The 18589-nt window shown below is 41.5% G+C and overlaps 1 protein-coding gene across 1 annotated transcript in view; it reads right to left on the minus strand.

The window, feature by feature from the left end:
* The window catches only part of LOC141476648 (probable global transcription activator SNF2L2), a 217972-nt gene that overhangs the window by 170719 nt on the left and 28664 nt on the right, over positions 1–18589 (minus strand). The window contains exons 3-4 of the mRNA XM_074165433.1: positions 11715–11838; positions 1349–1678 (exon numbers count right to left, since the gene is read on the minus strand). Of these exons, the coding sequence (XP_074021534.1) occupies positions 1349–1678; positions 11715–11838 (454 nt within the window). The remainder of the gene's footprint in view (positions 1–1348; positions 1679–11714; positions 11839–18589) is intronic.

Below are 18589 nucleotides of genomic sequence, written 5' to 3' on the forward strand. Positions count from 1 at the left end.
GAATGGAGCACCTCTCTGATGAGGAAAGACTGAGAGACCTGGGTCTGTTTAGCCTGGAGAAGAGAAGACTGAGAGGGGATCTCATCAATGCTTGTAAATTTCTAAAGGGCGGGTGTCAAGAGGATGGGGTCAGACTCTTCTCAGTGGTGCCCGGTGACAGGACAAGGGGCAACAGGCACAAGCTGGAACACAGGAAATGCCATCTCAACATGAGGAAAAAGTTCTTTACTTTGAAGGTGCCAGAGCACTGGAACAGGCTGCCCAGAGAGGTGGTGGAGTCTCCTTCTCTGGAGATATTAAAAACCTGCCTGGATGCGTTCCTGTCCAGCCTGCTCTAGGTGACCCTGCTTTGGCAGGGGGGTTGGACTAGATGATCTCCGAAGGTCCCTTCCAACCACTACCATTCTGTGATTCTGCGATCAGGAAACACTTTTTCACTGTGAGGGTGACTGAGCACTGGCACAGGTTGTCCAGAGAGGTTGTGGATTCTCCACCCTTGGAGATATTCAAAAGCTGTATGTATACAGTCCTGGGCAGCTGACTCTAGGTGGCCTTGCTTGAGAAGGGGGGTTTGATCAGATGACCTCCTGAGGTCCCTTCCAACCCCAACCATTCTGTGATTCTGTGTATTCTCTAGCAAACTTCAAGCTGGACTAATATGTATGTAACGCCAGGGGAAGGGGGGCTATGGTTTAGTCTCAGACGGCAACAAAGAATCACGTGGCAGCCGCTCTCTCAGCATTCCTGCCCAGCCTTCTCTAGGTGAACCTGCTTTGGCAGGGGGGTTGGACTAGATGATCTCCAAAGGTCCCTTCCAACCCCTACCATTCTGTGATTCTGTGAAAGTAGCACATCTGTTTAAGACCGAAACAAGTTTGTGTACTGCATTACTGCATTATAATATCTATTATTATTATGAGAAACTCTTTTCCCTATGTTATGCACTTGACACAATACTGCATGTAGTTTCAATTTTCATGATCTGCATAATCAGTCAACTTCTAGATTTTACATCTATTTTTCTGCATGGCAACAGGGGAGTGAAAAAGCATTCCAAGAAGAGCAGTAAAATGTAATTGGCAAATTGTGACAAACATTTGCAAAAGTGGCAGGCATAATCAGGACAGACAGTATATAAATTACTTTTATCTCTATTTTTAAAAATAATTAGTATCCTATTAATAATGTGCTTTATGCACTTACTCCAACTTAAAACCATAGGTCATTGTTCATATAGATATCTGCAAATGGTTCCAAATTATATGCCTGCACACCAATAATTTCTGTTATTTTCCATAGGTAGAACTTAAAGTATCTTGCCAATGACATGGTGCCTACATTCACTTACTTGATTGCCTACTATAGGCAGCAGGAACCTGTTGCTGCTGAATGCCAGGCAGGGTCCTCTTTCCTTGAACAGCAAGTTGGAGGTTTTCCGGTAAAGACTGACCTCTAGCTAACATTTTGTATGCCAGAATCTGAGCTCGGAGCTGATGTAGTTGTACAGGACTGAAAGGGGAAGGACCTCTGTTGGATTGACTCATAACTTGTGGGTCTCCTGGTATCATCGGTCCTGGCTGACTTGGAGTCATCTGGGGTGGAGTTGGACCTCGTCCAGACATTGGACTGGGCACATGTTCTGGTGCTCCCAGTGGAGATGGGTGTGGAGACATGTAGCCTGGAGCAGATAAGAGGTTCAAAAACTTATTTCCCAGGTTAATCAAGTCTAAACTCCACTGAAGTTTTTGTATCTTAAACAGTATTTGAAGTATAAAAAATTCTCTCTCACATTAGTAGAGCTGTAATATTTTCTACAAGAACAGAAGAATGATCTGAAATTCCCTGAGATAGCAAGAAGGCTACAAGAGCTATTATTCAAAGAGAATAATTAACTCCCCTCACATTTGGGGTAAAGCAAACTAAAACTAAATTGCATGTAAAATACAACAATCAAATGGCATGATAGGGCACTGGTTCACCTGTATGTTGAATGAATATTTCATTATAGAACGTTTTCAAAGATGTTTGCCTATTTTACAGCTTATAAAATCAGCATTATATTTATATATTTATTTTGATGTGCATACATCAAAGCACCTATTCAATGATACATAACCTTTTTGCTAATACTCTCCAATATACAAATATAAAAACAGACAGTATCTAATTAATATTTTTATATAATTCCTCGAGCTTATGTGGATTAAAGCTTTTAGTCTGAGAAACAACATTCACTACCTTTTACCATCCAGGTGATGGAAAACCCAGAGTATCAACTTTGAACACAAAAACTATCTTCTGAAGAAGCTGGTGGTACCTCTGTGTTAACGTATTTAAGAAAAGGGAAGAAACACTATGCAGCAGCTGTGAGAGAGAGGAGTGAGAAAAATGTGAGAGACAACTCTGCAGACACCAAGGTCAGAGAAGAAGGAAGGGGAGGAGGTGCTCCTGGCACTGGAGCAGCGATTTCCCTGCAGCTTGTGGTGAAGACCATGATGACGCAGGTAGTCCCCCTGCAGCCCATGGATGACCACGGTGGAGCAGATATCCACCTGCAGCCCATGGAGGACCCCACAACAGAGCAGGTGGATGCACCCTGAAGGAGGCTGTGATTCCATGGAGAGCTCGTGCTGGAGCAGGCTGGAACTGTTGCCCATGGACAGGAGCCCATGCAGGAGCAGGTTTTCTGGCAGGAACTGTGGCCTGTGGGGGACTCATGCTGGAGCAGTCTGTTCCTGAAGGACTGCACCCCATGAAAAGGATCTATGCTGGAGCTTCAGCCTGTGGGAAGGACCCACACTGGAGAAGTTCATGAAGGACTATCTGCTGTGGGAGGGACCCCATGCTGGAGCAGAGTAAGAGCATGAGAAGGAAAGAGTGGCAGAGAAAAAGCTTTATGAACTGACTGCAACCCCCATTCCCCATATCCCCTGTGTCACTCAGTGTTGGAGGAGGAGGTAGAAGAGCCAGGAGTGAAGTTGAGCCTGGGAAGAAGGTGTTTTTAGCTTTGTTTTTGTTTCTCACTATCCTACTCTATTTTTAATTGGAAATAAATTAATCTTCCCCAAGTTGAGTCTGTTTTGCCTGTGACGGTAATTGGTGAGTGATCTCTCTGTCCTCATCTCAACAAGTGAGTTTTTTTCACCTTATTTTCTCTCCATCTTCCTGAGGAGGGTGAGTGAGAGAGCAGCTGGGTGGGCACATGGAGGCCAGCCAAGGTTAACGTACCACACAGGGTGAGCACAACTCTGAAGGGAACAGAACTCATCTTATTACAATCCTTGCTTTTTGGTGGGTTTAGGTTTGAATTTTAATTCCACTTCACAAATATTTCCCTAAGCTTCATAACATATCCATGAAAACAGACGGTACGGGTATGCTTTTTAAGTGAGATGTTGAAGATTCCAAAGCATATACAAGACAAAAAAAATCTTAAGGCTTATCCTTTAGATGATGCACTGCAGTTAGATTTTAAAGATGCCCACCAGCTGAGAAAGAGAGATTTTCAGAAGAAAAATAACATCTGTACTGGGTCTGTCTGGGATGGAGTTAATTTTCTTCATAGCAGCCTGTATGGTGCTGTGTTTTGGATTTGTGACTAAACCACTGTTGATAATGCAGCAATGTTTTGGCTATTGCTGAACAGTGCTTGCACAGCATCAAGTCCTTTTCTCTTTCTCACTCTGCCCCCCTCAGGGAGAAGGCTGGGAGTTGACAAGAAGTTGTGAGGGGACATAGCCAAGACAGGTGACCTGAACTGGCCAAAGGGATATTCCATGCCATACAACATCATGGTCAGCAATAAAAAATTATGGGGAAGTCTTTCCAAAGTAGCTGTTGCTTGGACACTGACTGGGCATCAGTCTGCTTGTGGGAGGTGGTGAGTGATTGCCTTTGAATCATTTGGTGGGTTTTTTTCTCAACCCACAAGTAATTTCTTCATTTTGGCCTTCTGATTCTCTCCTCCATACTGCTGGGGGGGGTGGGGGGGTGGGTGAGGAAGCAGCTGGTGGGTGCTTAGCTGCTAGCCAGGGTCAACCCACCACAGTATCAATCTGATGAGCCTTACAAAACAACAAATCTCCTAGCTCCCTTTCACAGTCTTTGGCCAAGTTATAGGTCACAGAACTCAAAATTTCATGCAGACTTCCCTGAGTTCTGTGGAATCAAATCTACTCCTGTGATTCCTTGGCTGATCTGACATTCTGAACTGAAACTGTCAACTTTATCTATACCTAGTCCTGGTCACAGTAAGAAGCAATTTTACTCCTTCCTTTCACTGTTCTTCCAATGCTGCATAGGGGAACTCTACAAATTTTGACTGGTGTGATGCCAGTAGCTGTAAATTCAGAATTCATACAAGCTGAGACATGAGAGTGCTAAAGAACTGAAAGTTAATGAAAGGTGGGGTCTGAGGATACTAATATCCTACAGTGAAGTACATATTAAAAATAACTGAGAGAAAGAATAAAGAAAAAAAAAAAGAACAGAAGATTTGGAGTTGGTTGTGCTTTGTTTTGTTTTTCAAAAGCAGGAAAAGGAAATGGAAGGACAGAAAAAGAAATTTTAGTTGGTAAAAGATCAGATAAGACAGAAAGAGACTGAGAATTCAGTTTTATAGCTAGAGCAAAAAGACAAGAGAAGAAGACCTTGTTGAAAATAAGAAAAAATAAGGAACCTAGGAAGAAAAAGTTGAAGAAAGAATGGAAAGGGAGAATAAGAGACATTAAGGGTAAAAAGCTAAAATTACTGAGGTTGTTCAATAGAAAGATTAATATCAAAATTGCTTATACATATATTCATAAATATATTGCTGGTGATAAAAGCCATGATAAATAATCATGCAGATCATATGGTTTATTCCATTTATTAATTTCTGTCCACCAAAGGTGTCTGGACTGAGACTACTAACTACTCTCAAAAATAATTCTTTCTTTATTAAGAAAGGAGGGGGTAAAATCCCATTTACTGAAGACACTGCTTTAAATGAATACATTCTGGATTTTAAAAAAGCATGTAATTGCTGTATTGTCTTATGCTTTAAAATTTTGGTTTCTTATTTATTGTATTTTTCCATTATTGTTACATTTCCAAATCTCACAATTTCCTTTAAATAGCAACTACTTTGAATTAAGCTGTTTTTAAAACTGTCTGCCAAAAAGAGATTTGTATCCCCACCACAACATTATACTTTTCAAAGTTATTTAGTCCTAAATCAGTGATGGGTTTTGAGATGCTGGATCTTAAATCTATCTGAGCTACAAAAAAGTGAACTCAAAAGGTGAAATGAGATATACAGCACTAATTTTTAACCTTGACAGTTCAAGCCTTAAGGGTGTGACATTGCTATGAAGAGAGGAATTTCTGGAAATAAATTTTTTTTAAGGTTTCTACATATTTAATAATTACATTTCCTCACTCCCTCAGTGTCATACACATTGGGAATCTTGGCGATAAGGAAAATGGGTTTTACAAAAGTAAAGCTTAAAATAAAACATCAACTAATTATTTCAGGTAAGGACAAAAACCTTCCAAATTTCCCATTATTAGCTATAAAATGTGACATTTGCAGACTCTAAAGCTTTGTGATGTCATATAGAGGTTTTCTACTCTAAGTGCAAAACCTTTAAAAAGAGTCAAGACACACTGGCCAACCTCAAGCACAACCCTGGGCTTCAGGAGAGCAGACTTTGGCATCTTTAGGGAGCTGCTTGAAAGAATCTCAAGGTATACAGCACTAGAAAGAAGAAGGATCCGAGAGAACTGGTTGATATTCGAGTCACATCATTCAAACTCAAGAATGACATGGAGGAAGTCAAGCAAAGGCAACAGGAGGCCTGCATTCACGGACAAGGAGCTCCTGACTAAAATCAAAGAAAAAAAGGAAGCGCAAAGGAGGTGGAAGCAGGGGCAGGTGACCCAGGAAGAGTATACAGACAGAATGTAGAAGTACGCAGGGATGGAGTTAGGAAAGCCAAAGCTTATCTGGAGTTGAAACTGGAAAGGGATGTGAAGGGCAAGAATTACTTTTACAAGTATACTTGCAGGAAAAGGAAGGAAAAAAAAAAAAGTGGTCTCACTGCTGAATGAGGCTGGGAACCTGGTGACAAAAGACATAGAAAAGGACAACGTATTCAGTGCCTTCTTTGTCTTGGTCTTTACTGGTAAGACCAGCCTTCAGGAATCCTAGGTCTCTGAGACTAGATGGAAATTCTAGAGAAAGGAAGACTTACCCTCAGTAGAAGAGGATCAACTTAGGGAAACATTTAAACTATCTGAACGTATGCAAGACCATGGAACCTGATGAGATGCACCCATGAGTGCTGAGGGAAACAGCCAATATCATTGTGAGGACATTCTTGATTATCTTTATCTTTGAAAGGTCATGATGATTGGGAGAGGTTCCTGAGGACTGGAAGAAAGCAAATGTCACTCCTATTTTCAAGGAGGAAGGAAACTACATGCCAGTCAGTCTCACCTCTGTCCCTGGGAAGGTGATGGAACAAATAAACCTGGAAGACATTTCTAAACATATGAAAGATGAGAAGGCGATTGGGAGTAGTCAGCATGGATTTATGAAAGGGAAATCAAGCTTAACCAACTTGATAGCCTTCTATGATGACTCACTTGGTGAACTAGGGGAGAGCAGTGCATGTTGTTTCCCTTGACTTTAGCAAGGCTTTTGGCACAGTCTCCCATAGCATCTTTATAACCAAATTGGTGAGATATGAGATATACTGCAGCTAGTACTGTTTAATATCTTCATTAATGACCTGGATGATGGGGCTCTCGGCAAGTCTGCAGATAATAAAGAATCGGAAAGAAGTGGCTGATACACCAGATGGTTGTGCTGCCATTCAGAGGGACTTCAACAGGCTGGAGAAATGGGCAGACAGGAACCTCATGAAATTCAACAAAAGGAAATGCCCAGTCCTGCCCCTGAGGAGGAATAACCCCATTTATAAATACAGACTGGAGGCTGAACAGTTCGAAAACAGCTTTGTAGAAAAAGACCTGAGGGTCCTTGTTGACACCAAGTGTAACACGAGCCAGCAATGTGCCCTTGCAGCAAAAGCAGCTTGGGCTACTTTAGGAAGAGTGTTGCCAGCGGATAAAGGGAGGCAATTCTTTCCCTCTACTCAGCATTGGTGAGACCACATCTGGAGTACTGTGTCCAGTTCTGGGCTTCCCAATACAAGAGAGACATGAACATACTGGATCGAGCCCAGCAAAGGGTCACAAATATCATGAATTAAGAAAAAGCTTTTTTTTTTTTTACTGTGAGGCTGGTCAAACACTGTACCAGGTTGCCCAGAGAGATTCTGGAGTTGCTATCCTTGGAGATATGCAAAACCCAACTGGTCAAGATCCTGAGCAACCTGCTCTAGCTGACCCGTTTTTGAGCGGAAGGGTTGAACTAGATGATCTCCAGAGTTCCCTTCTGACCTCAACTATTCTGTGATTCAGTGGTTTACCAGTGACAGTACTTGCAAGCTTGTACTGGTAAAGCCTCTATACCACTTGATTTTTCCTATCTACACATTCATCTACTACAGGTGAGCGTGCACATGAGTGCTGAATAAGGTAGAAACTTATGATGGAGACTGATGAAGGTAAAGGTTATCTGGTATATATCAAAAAAGAAAAGTTAAAGGGCTAAAGAATATTAAAGATACATATAAGAAGAGTCTGGACTTCTTTTCAGAGTTTGCAAACAAGTTTTCCTGAATTAGCAGGCATTTCAAATGCATTTTTGCAGTGCACATAAATTTCTACCATAAGTATGCATCAATTTCTCAAAACCCAACTCATTAATTGCTCAGAAGAATGCTACCTACTGAATTGCCAATGCCACCACTTATGTCTTTGATTTTAGTCCTGACATAAACCCATCCTGCTTAGTTTAATCTGGGAAAGGTAAGATAACCCCAGCACAGAGTGATTCCAACAAGAGTTCTGTGTACTGACAGAGGACAATCGGATAGCCATTAATTCTGGGAAATATACAGGGGAGAAGACACCAAATATGAGGAAAAAAATAGCCTTGACATCACAAGTAAATTCCCCAGATTTCATGTGAACTGTCTGCCACTTGCATCCGGGCCTAATGTAAACCATATATCTATGCAATGCTCTGCATTACAAAATTATTAATTCATTGCTATTTAAAACGCAGAGCTACAAAGACAACTTAAATCAGAGATGCACATAGTACCCTAATAACAAAGACTTTAATGCTATAATTCTAACAGTTGCCAATATTCTGAATGCAAACAATCAGCTTTTTTTTTCTTATATGAATATACTTTCTTTTAACAAATTATTTAAAATTAAACAACATTAGTATCTTGTTAAAAATAAAAAAAATAGAATCATAGAATCATCTGGGTTGGACCTCTGGAGGTCATGTAGTCTAAACTTCTGCTCAAAACAGGGCGAACTTCAAAGTTAGATCATACTGCTCAGAGCCTTATCCAGGCAAATTTTGAAAGTCTCCAAGGCCTCTCTGGGCCTTTGTTCCAGTGCTGCACAACTCTCACTCTGATTTTTTTTTACTCATGCACAATTAGAATATCTCTTGCTAGGCAGCAGGCACCTCTGAATAGTCTGGCTCCGCCTTCTCTATGACCCTGAGTAGAAGAGGCTGTTCCTGTGAGTCCTTCTCAAATTTTAGGAAGTTAAAAGACTTTCTTAACTATATATATAATTAGCAATCACATTTTTTTCAAACTTTTATACAACTTGATCTACATAAGTATGTCATAACATCATGTGTTATATAAAGTAAGCATGTTATTTTCAGACTTCACAGTGGATCAAATCCTAGTTCTAACAATTCTCCAGAAGCAAGTGGGGGGAGGGGGGGCTAGGAGTGTATATAATTTTTTTGCCTTAATTGATTCTGCTTTCATTTTATTTAGCAGATGCAAATAGAAGTTTTTCTTCATTTGGACTAATTCTTTCAAAGTTGAGGAAATAGGAGCTGAAAGCTGAGGAAAACTTGTACTCCTTTTCCACTGTATGAATAAACAGAAGATGACATTATTAATTCTAAACCACAATACTATAATAGATAGCACTAGGTGCACAGTCAAAATTCACCATTCCAAGCAGTGGAATATTCAACAGTGCTTAAGTCAACTAAGCTCTTAACTACCACTAAATATTAAGATGACTTAAATGACGAAAATGTATGTGGACCATATACATTAAAATTTCAACTGCTGTCAGCTCTGATACAACTGATCGCAGGGGGGTGGGGATAGGATTTTTATTGAAACGATGAATGCAAACAAGTTTTGGGAGGAGGAGATATAGACCAGAATTGAAGAAATTTAGTTCAATAGTTCATTTAGGTTGACTATCACTTTTTTCATTAATTAAACATAGAAGGAGGAACAGAAGAGGTATTCACAATATACAGTGAGAGCACATAACATCTTAGAAAAAATATATAGTGAGAAACATATTAAGACAGGACTGAAGCTACAAGAAGATTTATTTAAGGTAAGCAAAGTATGAAATTTTCCTCATTGGTAATATGTGCAGTGCTAATATAATCTCTTGTGAAACTGTCAACTAAGAGAAAGATATGAAGGCCTCAAGCATGCAATTCATTCAAAATTAGGACTCGAGAAATATACTGTTGAGAGGTAGTCTTCCACTGGCAGACAGATGGATAAGATGACCAAATAGATTTTTCTCATCTTTAAAAGGCTGAAAGGATCAGAAAAGTAAGTGCAGCTAAGTTTAAGAACAGTAGGGACAGTAAATATCAATATTCTCTGTGAAGAAGCAGTAACTTGGTGAACTCTATGTTAACCTAAATTTGGGTAGCTTTATTGTAAAAAGCTCAACAAATACTGCTTGGTGATTAAAAATGTATAGAGATTAAATCCCAGAGCCTTAAAAACTCTGCAGTGCTTATCTTTGCATTTCAAGTTCTTTAATCAACTGTGAACAGAGCACTTTAAACATTGTAATTGGAGTGGGTTTCACTGCAGTATCACAATAATTGCACTTCTTTAGTTCCAAATTCCATGAAAAAACAAGAGGGATTTTTGGTTTGTTTCATTTCATTGGTATCTTTCTATGATCTTGATCAGCATATATAATCAACTTGTTCCTTTTGTTATTTGCTGCTACACCACTGTTATCTTCAAATTCTACCAGCAATGAGTTTATGACACATATTTATGAGAAATATATTCAGATTCCTGCAAGATCAACTAGAAATGTCCCCGACTGGTTGATGATTCGCTATTTAGTTATTTTTATAAGCTATCACTTAACAAGTTTTAGTCCATTTAATATGGGTTATATTTATTTTGCTTAGTGCTACTTTTCTTCTAAATTAGAATGCTATCCAGAAGCAAGCCAAACACTATACATGTCTATTATATAGACAGTTGTACCTGTTATTACTGTTTATTGGTTTTATTGGAGCATAGAGAAGTCCCATGCATGAGCCATGACCCACAGCGCTAAGTATTGTACTGTATTATTAGCACATTATGTTTAAATTGAATCAGTTTTCATTTTCAGAGTAAACATTCTGTTCATTCTAGGAAACACATTTGTTACAAGCAAAACTGTCTCTGAATGCATACTCGGGTAAAATTTTGCTCTCAGATCAGCATGCTTGAATTCCACTGAAATCAGCATTAAAAAAAATTTAATCTGATGGAGAATTTGTACCTTCAGAAGACAGTTCTATTTCACTTAATTGGTAGTGAAAGGTGTAACTGAAAATCAGTACTTTACAATTCTCAAGGTACAGGAACAAATATTGACCATGATCCCAAGTCACAGCCCACTCAGAGTCATACAGCAGTTCAAGCAAAGACATTCAGCTAATCTATACCCATTTTCTCTTTCCACCATTTGTGTTATTCAATCTAACAAACAAAAAAACACATCAAAAAAAGTGACCATCTCTTAATAGATTTGTACAGGGACTGGTAAAACAGGGCTTCTAATTCTAGTCAGGGTCTTTAGGCATTGCTGTAATACAACAAGTTATGCAATATTATGCATATATATTGCATATGCATTATGCATATATAATGCAACCTTATCTGATAAACTAATTAATGAAAGTAGGTGTTGTCAGCTAAATCTTCAACATACTGAGCTGCTTACAGAATATGTTTCCTTTTACCTTGTGAACTAAAGGACGTGAAGAAGACATATGATGAAATTAGCTTCTATTTTGTTTCTGTTGTTGGGTACAATTTTTTGGCAAAACCTACGAACAGTACTTGGCCAAACATGGCAGATACTAAATAAGGCCACTCCAGGCTGGTTTGACTTCTCTCTTGTGATTCCTTCATCATAGGATTCAAACCAATCAAACTCTTTAATGCACTTATGTTTACAATACTTACATAAAAAAAGAAGAAAACTGTTTTAAAAACGGGAACTGAAATCTATAATAGACTTTAGTGATTTGCTGAAGATCGTAGAAAGTTACCCAGGTCAGAGATTATAACCTTATCCAAACCCTTAGATTACCCCTTTTTTTCAGTACATGGTTGACGAACACTCCAAAAAGCAAGGTAATTAAGTTATTCCTGTACTCTCCTCAATATCACAATTAATCTTTTCCAAACAAAGCACAGAGCAAATATAAGAAATTTATTCCAAGGGACTTGTGACTTCCAGTAGCACAAAAGGGACCCAAAAATCATATTGTATGCATAATAGGTATAAACCTTGATTATGTTGGTCCACTGGACTCTGAAGTGGGCCCATTCCAGGGTGAGGAGGTCGCATACTCTTCATAGAGCTACAATGAACATCTTCAACCATTCCTTTTTCATGCAAGCCATCAGTAGGCTGTAAAAAAAAAAAAATATATATCTACTAAAAATAAAAGGGACATAAAATAAAAATTTACACAAGTATATAAAGAAGCATATAAATTTCTCACACTGCCTATTATAAGTAAATACAATGGGGCTCTCTATCCCTAGAAACATATTTTTAGAAAGCAGAGCACATGAGAACGTTTATCCCCTTTCCTGCTGCTTCCTTTTCTTTTTCTGATTCCTTATGACCTGTTTGGACAATGTCAAGTAATACAAACTGGAGAAAAATTGTCCAAACAGAAACAAATGAACTGTATTGACTTCTAATAACAAAGCAGTGTAATGCAGACCAACTTAGAACAGTACAGCCTGTGGCTTAGTCCAAATTATTAACCCAAACTTCTGCCTTTCAGTTGCCGCTATACTGGAATGTCCCAAATGCTGTTTTCTTTCAAACACAAAGATTCCATTAAAGGAATCAATTTCTTATTAGTATATTTTTACTTTGAGTAAAAATCCTGCTTGTGACATCATACTAATTTTTCTACAGCCAGCAATTATTTATGGTATACATGATGTTTAAGTGGCAAGGCTTTGGTAGAGGGAGGGGAGCAGACTGCAGGGATGACCTCTGTGAGAAGAGGGAGAAGAGGTAAGGGGCTGCCCTGTGCCTGACACAGCCAGTTCCAGCCAGCTCAGCAGTAGTTCCACTGCAGGCCAGAGATGAGCCCAATGCTGGACAAGCAGGTGGGGGAGGAAGAAGAGTGAGAAAAGGCAGTGCAAACACCAAGGTCAGAGAAGAAGGAGAGGGAGGAGGTGTCCCAGGCACCAGAGAAGGTAGCTGCAGCCCATGGAGGACACCATGCTTTTTTTTGTGTGTCTTTGTTTTTCACTATTCAAATAAAAGGGGGACAGGCAAGGAAAGAGAGGTGGTGGGGTGGCCCTTTATGTTAAGAGCAGTATTGTATGCCTCGAACTTAGCAATATGCACGATGACAGCGTTGAGTGTCTATGGATAAGAATTAAGGGGAAGACCAATAAGGCAGACATCGTGGTGGGAATTTGTTATAGACCCCCAAACCAGGATATAAAGGCAGATGAAATATTCTATAAGCAGCTGGCAGAGGCCTCACGATCACTCCCCCTTGTACTCATGGGGGACTTCAACTTCCCAGATATCTGCTGGAAATACAACACAGCAGAGAGGCAACAGTCCTGGAGATTCTTGGAGTGCGTGGAAGACAACTTCCTAACGCAGCTGGTGAGGGAACCGACTAGGGAAAGTGCCCTACTGGACCTGCTGATAGTTAACTCAGAAGGTCTTGTGGGGGATGTAAACATTGGAGGTCGTCTTGGACAGAGTGATCACGAAATGATACAATTTTCAATTCTTGCTGAAGCAAGGAGGGGGGCCAGCAAAACTGCCACCTTGGACTTCCGAAGGGCAAACTTTGGCCTCTTCAGGAGCATGGTTGCAAGTGTCCCTTGGGAGACAGTCCTGAAGGGCAAAGGTGCCCAGGAAGGCTGGTCGTACTTCAAGGAGGCACTCAAAAGCGCAGGAAAGAGCCATACCCAAGTCCCAAAAAACAAGCAGGAAGGGAAGAAGACCAGCCTGGCTAAATAGAGAGCTTTGGCTGGAGCTCAGGAACAAAAAGAAGGTTTATGATCTTTGGAAAAGGGGCCTGGCAGGCAAGGAGAAATACCAGGAAGCGGTGAAGATATGCGGGGGGAAAATTAGAAGGGCCAAGGCTCAAGCTGAGCTCATCTTGGCCACTACAGTTAAGAATAACAAAAAGGGTTTTTTTCGGTATGTAAACAGTAAAAGGAAGATTAGGGATAATGTGGGCCCACTGATGAATGAGATGGGCACCCTAGTGGTGGAAGACACGGAGAAGGCAGAGTTGCCGAATCCCTTCTTTTCTTCAGTCTTCACCACTAAGGCTGTCCCTCGTGAATCTCTGGCCTTGGAGGCAAGGGGGAGGGTATGGAGAGAGGAAGTTTTTCCTCCAGTAGAGGAGGACCAGGTTTGGGACCACTTGGCCAAACTGGACATTCATAAGTCCATGGGCCCTGATGGGATGCACCCACGAGTGCTGAGAGAGCTGGCAGATGTTATCGCTGGGCCACTCTCTATCATCTTTGAAAGGTCATGGAGAACGGGAGAGGTGCCAGAAGACTGGAGGAAGGTCAACATCACTCCAGTCTTCAAAAAGGGCAAGAAGGAGGACCCTGGGAACTACAGACCAGTTAGTCTCACCTCCATCCCTGGGAAGGTAATGGAGAGACTCATTCTAGATGTCATCTCCAAACAAGTTGAAGAGCAGGGGGTTATTGGAAGTGGGCAACATGGGTTTACCAAGGGTAAATCATGTTTGACCAATCTGATAGCTTTCTACGATGCTATAACTGGTTGGCTGGATGAGGGGAGGGCAGCAGATGTCATCTACCTTGACTTCAGCAAGGCTTTTGACACAGTCTCCCATAGCATCCTCATTGGGAAACTAAGGAAGTGGGGGCTGGATGAGGGGACAGTGAGGTGGATTGAGAACTGGCTGTGTGACAGGACCCAAAGGGTAATGATTAATGGAGCAGGTTCAAGCTGGAGGCCTGTAACCAGTGGTGTCCCCCAGGGGTCAATACTTGGTCCAGTCCTGTTCAACATATTCATCAGCGACCTGGACGAGGGGACCGAGTGTATCCTCAGCAAGTTTGCTGATGATACCAAACTGGGAGGGGTGGCTGACACCCCGGAGGGCCGTGCTGCCGTCCAGCGAGACCTGGACAGGCTGGAGAGCTGGGCAAGGAAGAACCTCATGAGGTTCAACAGGGAAAAGTGTAGGGTCCTGCACCTGGGGAAGAAGAATGTTAGGCACCAATACAGGTTAGGTGTGGACCTGCTGGAGTCAAGTTCCGAAGAGAAAGATCTGGGGGTCCTGGTAGACAGCAAAATGACAATGAGCAAGCAGTGTGCTCTTGTGGCCAGGAAGGCCAATGGAATCCTGGGCTGCATAGGGAAGAGCGTGGCCAGTAGGTCGAGGGAAGTCATTCTCCCCCTCTACTCTGCACTGGTGAGGCCACAACTGGAACACTGCATCCACTTCTGGGCTCCCCAATTCAAGAGGGATAGGGAACTACTGGAAAGAGTCCAGCGAAGGGCAACAAAGATGATTAAGGGATTGGAGCATCTCCCTTATGAGGAAAGGCTGAGAGAGCTGGGACTCTTTAGCCTGGAGAAGAGAAGGCTGAGGGGAGACCTTATCAATGCTTACAAGTATCTCAAGGGTGGATTGAAGGAGGAGGGAGCCAGACTCTTTTCAGTGGTTCCCAGTGAGAGGACGAGGGGCAACGGGCACAAGCTGGAACATAGGAGGTTCCACTCAAATATGAGAAGAAACTTCTTTACGGTGAGGGTGACAGAGCCCTGGAACAGGCTGCCCAGGGAGGGTGTGGAGTCCCCTTCTTTGGAGATTTTCAAGACCTGCCTGGATGCAGCCCTGAGTAACATGCTCTGACATGCTCTGGGCAATCCTGCTTCAGCAGGGGAGTTGGACTAAATGATCTTTATGGTCCCTTCCAACTCTAAAAATTCAGTGAAATTCAGTGAAATCTATTTTAATAAATAAATAAATAAAATTAATTTTCCCCAAGTCAAGTCTGGTTTGTCCTTGACAGTAATTGGCAAGCTATCTCCTTATCTTTAACTCACCTCATGAGCTTTTTCATCCTATTTTGTCCCCCTGTCCTGTTGAGGAGGGAGAGTGAGCAAGCGGCTGGGTGGGCATTTGGCTGCTGGCCAAGGCTAACCCACCACACATGGTTATAAATAAAAAAAAAAACACAACAAAAAAAACTAAGGGATTATGCTTCTGATCATGAGCAAATAGGAAGAGAGATCATAGAGTGCACAGTTGTCTTTCTATCCCCCAAGTAATATCTATGGAAAATACCATTGTTCTGGTTAATAAATATATATAGCTAAAAAATACACGTCCCAGTTGGTACATAAGAACAGCTATACCACTTCAGACCAAGACCATCTTTCCCTTTCTTCTGTCTCCAGAAGGGACCAGAGGTGAATACCCTGGAAGAATAAGATCAGGGCAAGCATATACCAATGCTTCCCTCTTCTGTCCTCTCAGCTTCCCAATATTTTGAGTTTAGGAGATTTCCTGATGCTGTTGACATCCTGATGCTGCTGACAATGTGACTGATGGACTAAAGTTTACTCCAAAAATTAGAGAGAAAAAGTTAGTTTATTCTTTCTGGCCTAACTATATTCTATATTCTATAAACCAACAGTAAAATTTCCTTTGTACATATTTCCTGGTTATTTGAATATATAGTATTTGATTTTCACATAATTGTTGTTAAGTATGGGAACTATATGATCTATTAATGACAACTTAATGTTAGATTATACTATTAAAAGCAAATCTCTGTAAACACAAAGGAGCACAGGCACAACGACAGGTAAAGGAACCCCAATAACCTTATCAGAGACAGAGCCCCTGCCCCAGCTCCTCCCAGGGCTGTCCCAAGGAGAGCCTCAGCTCCAGCGTGAAACCCACCGAGCACCTACAGACTGAGAGGGGTTACTGCCTACTAGGATATGGGACTCATTAGGGGATGCCAGGAAGAACATTTTGGAATTGTGCAAGTCTTATTATGGGATGTTTAGGGGAGGAACCAAAGGCAGGGAAAGGGAGAGATATTGCCTCAAAATAGGCAATTTTGGGAGGAACAAGCATGGGAAAACAGAGGTATAAGGGGATAAAAGGGGCTGGTCCCATGTAAACAGGTCTGGTGAGTGCATTTATCTGACCATGTCCTACACTTGATCAGCAGTCTGTCCTGTCTTGTCATTAAACTCACCCCCTGGGTGAGGGGGCTCTCAAGTCTGTGTTCATGTGCATGGAGGTCTAAGTGCCAGCAATTGGAGTGGGGAATCACAAGTCATACGGGTCCATGTGTCTGTGGTACCAGCAACTGGAGAGACTGGAGTGCATGCTTGTTGTGTGGGTATGTATGTCAGTGTGTGATTGCTAACATATATCAAGCCAAACTAGCCAGCAAGTAGGATAAGAGGTTTGGGAGCCAGAGTAGAAGCCTGGGTCACATACTGGAGAGACAAGAGGGTCTGAGAGTTGGCTACTAGAAGAACCAGGAGGTCCAAGCCAGCTACTGAAGAGATGATGGGGTCAGATACCGGTAAGCCTGTAGGTCTGGACCAGTTACCAGAGAGATCTATTTGCATGTGTGTGTGTCTGTGAGGCAACTGGGAAACCAGGGGATCCAGGGACCAGCTACTGAATAGACTGTCTATGGCCAGCTATTGCAAGGATCTATAGCACGTATGTCCATGTGTGCAAGGGTGGGGGCAAGGCAAGTACCAGGAAATGGAATGAGGCTGCAGGTCTTGAGGACTTGCATGCCAAGGTGCCAGCAACTGGAAGACCAGGGAATGCAGGGGCCAGCTAATGGGCTGACTGAGTGTCTGAGCCCAGCTCCTGGAAGGATCCATATCATATATATTTTCCACTAACAGGCTTTCATCCTGGATCAGCTAGAGATGGGATGAGGATGTTGGTGCTGGTTGTGCTTGCAAGTGCAGTGTTTTCTGTTGGTGTTGATCTGTGCAGTTGTACATATATGTGTATTGTATACATATGTGCCTACTAGGAACACACACTCACTGTCATGACTGGCTTGACCTGGAGACACAGAGCACTGGCAGCCTCGCCCCTACCCTATTACAGGATTTAGCAACCCCTTATATCAATCAGGTTTTTTATATACTTCTGCATACTTTGGATTCTTTCAAATTCTGTATGCATTTTATTATTCTCTGTAAGTTAGTCAAGTATCCAATACAGAATGAAGATAGTTTACTGGTTAGTTTGTCAATTTTAAAAGTGAGAATCATATCCCATTGCATATATATGCACAAATATGCCCATCCTACAAATATCTGCATGAATCAGCATATTTTGTCTACTTTAGTCATGTACACACACAAGTGTACTACAACAAATGAACTGGCAGCCTGGAGAAGAACAAGGCTGTTTAAGCCAACAGTGCTGCTAAAACAAATACTTGTGTAGTTACAGTCTTAGCCTCATTTGCAAAAAGAAAGGGGAAGTAATTTTATTGTAGCTATACTGATTGGTCACCTTTAGATCAACTATCTGGACTCTAGGGTCATGGTAAATTTTAAAAGAAGCCTTGAAGCATCTCAAAGGCATAACTTGTACTTTGGTACACAGAACTTCTCCAAGATGCTCCTAAAATTTCTATAAAAGCTCTATGGTATGTATTTTTGCTGACATAGCATACAGCTCCTGATGAATGCACAAGGTGATGCTTGTATATTGAGTATTCAACTGTTCTACTGCAGAATTCCAGGTGCTTCCTCTCTTGTGCAGTTCAGGAATCTCTCAAGAGAGAGACAATTGAATGTAAACCCAGACTGCCTACTGAGTGTTTGGTATTCACCAGAACGCTGGCATCTTGGGCAGTCACTGACCTCACAAACAAGGAAATGGCAATTGCAAATGTCTCATATCATAAAATCATTTAGGTTGGGAAAGACCCTTAAGATCATCGAGCCCAACCATTAACCTAACACTAAACCATGTCCCTAAGTGACACATCTACACGTCTTTTAAATACCTCCAGGGATGGTGACTCAGTCACTTCCCTGGGAAGCCTGTTCCAATGACTGACAACTCATTTGGTGAAGAAATTTTTCCTAATATCCAGTCTAAAACTCCCCTGGTGCA

Source organism: Numenius arquata, chromosome W, assembly GCF_964106895.1.
Source record: "Numenius arquata chromosome W, bNumArq3.hap1.1, whole genome shotgun sequence".
In the NCBI taxonomy this organism is placed as follows: domain Eukaryota; kingdom Metazoa; phylum Chordata; class Aves; order Charadriiformes; family Scolopacidae; genus Numenius; species Numenius arquata.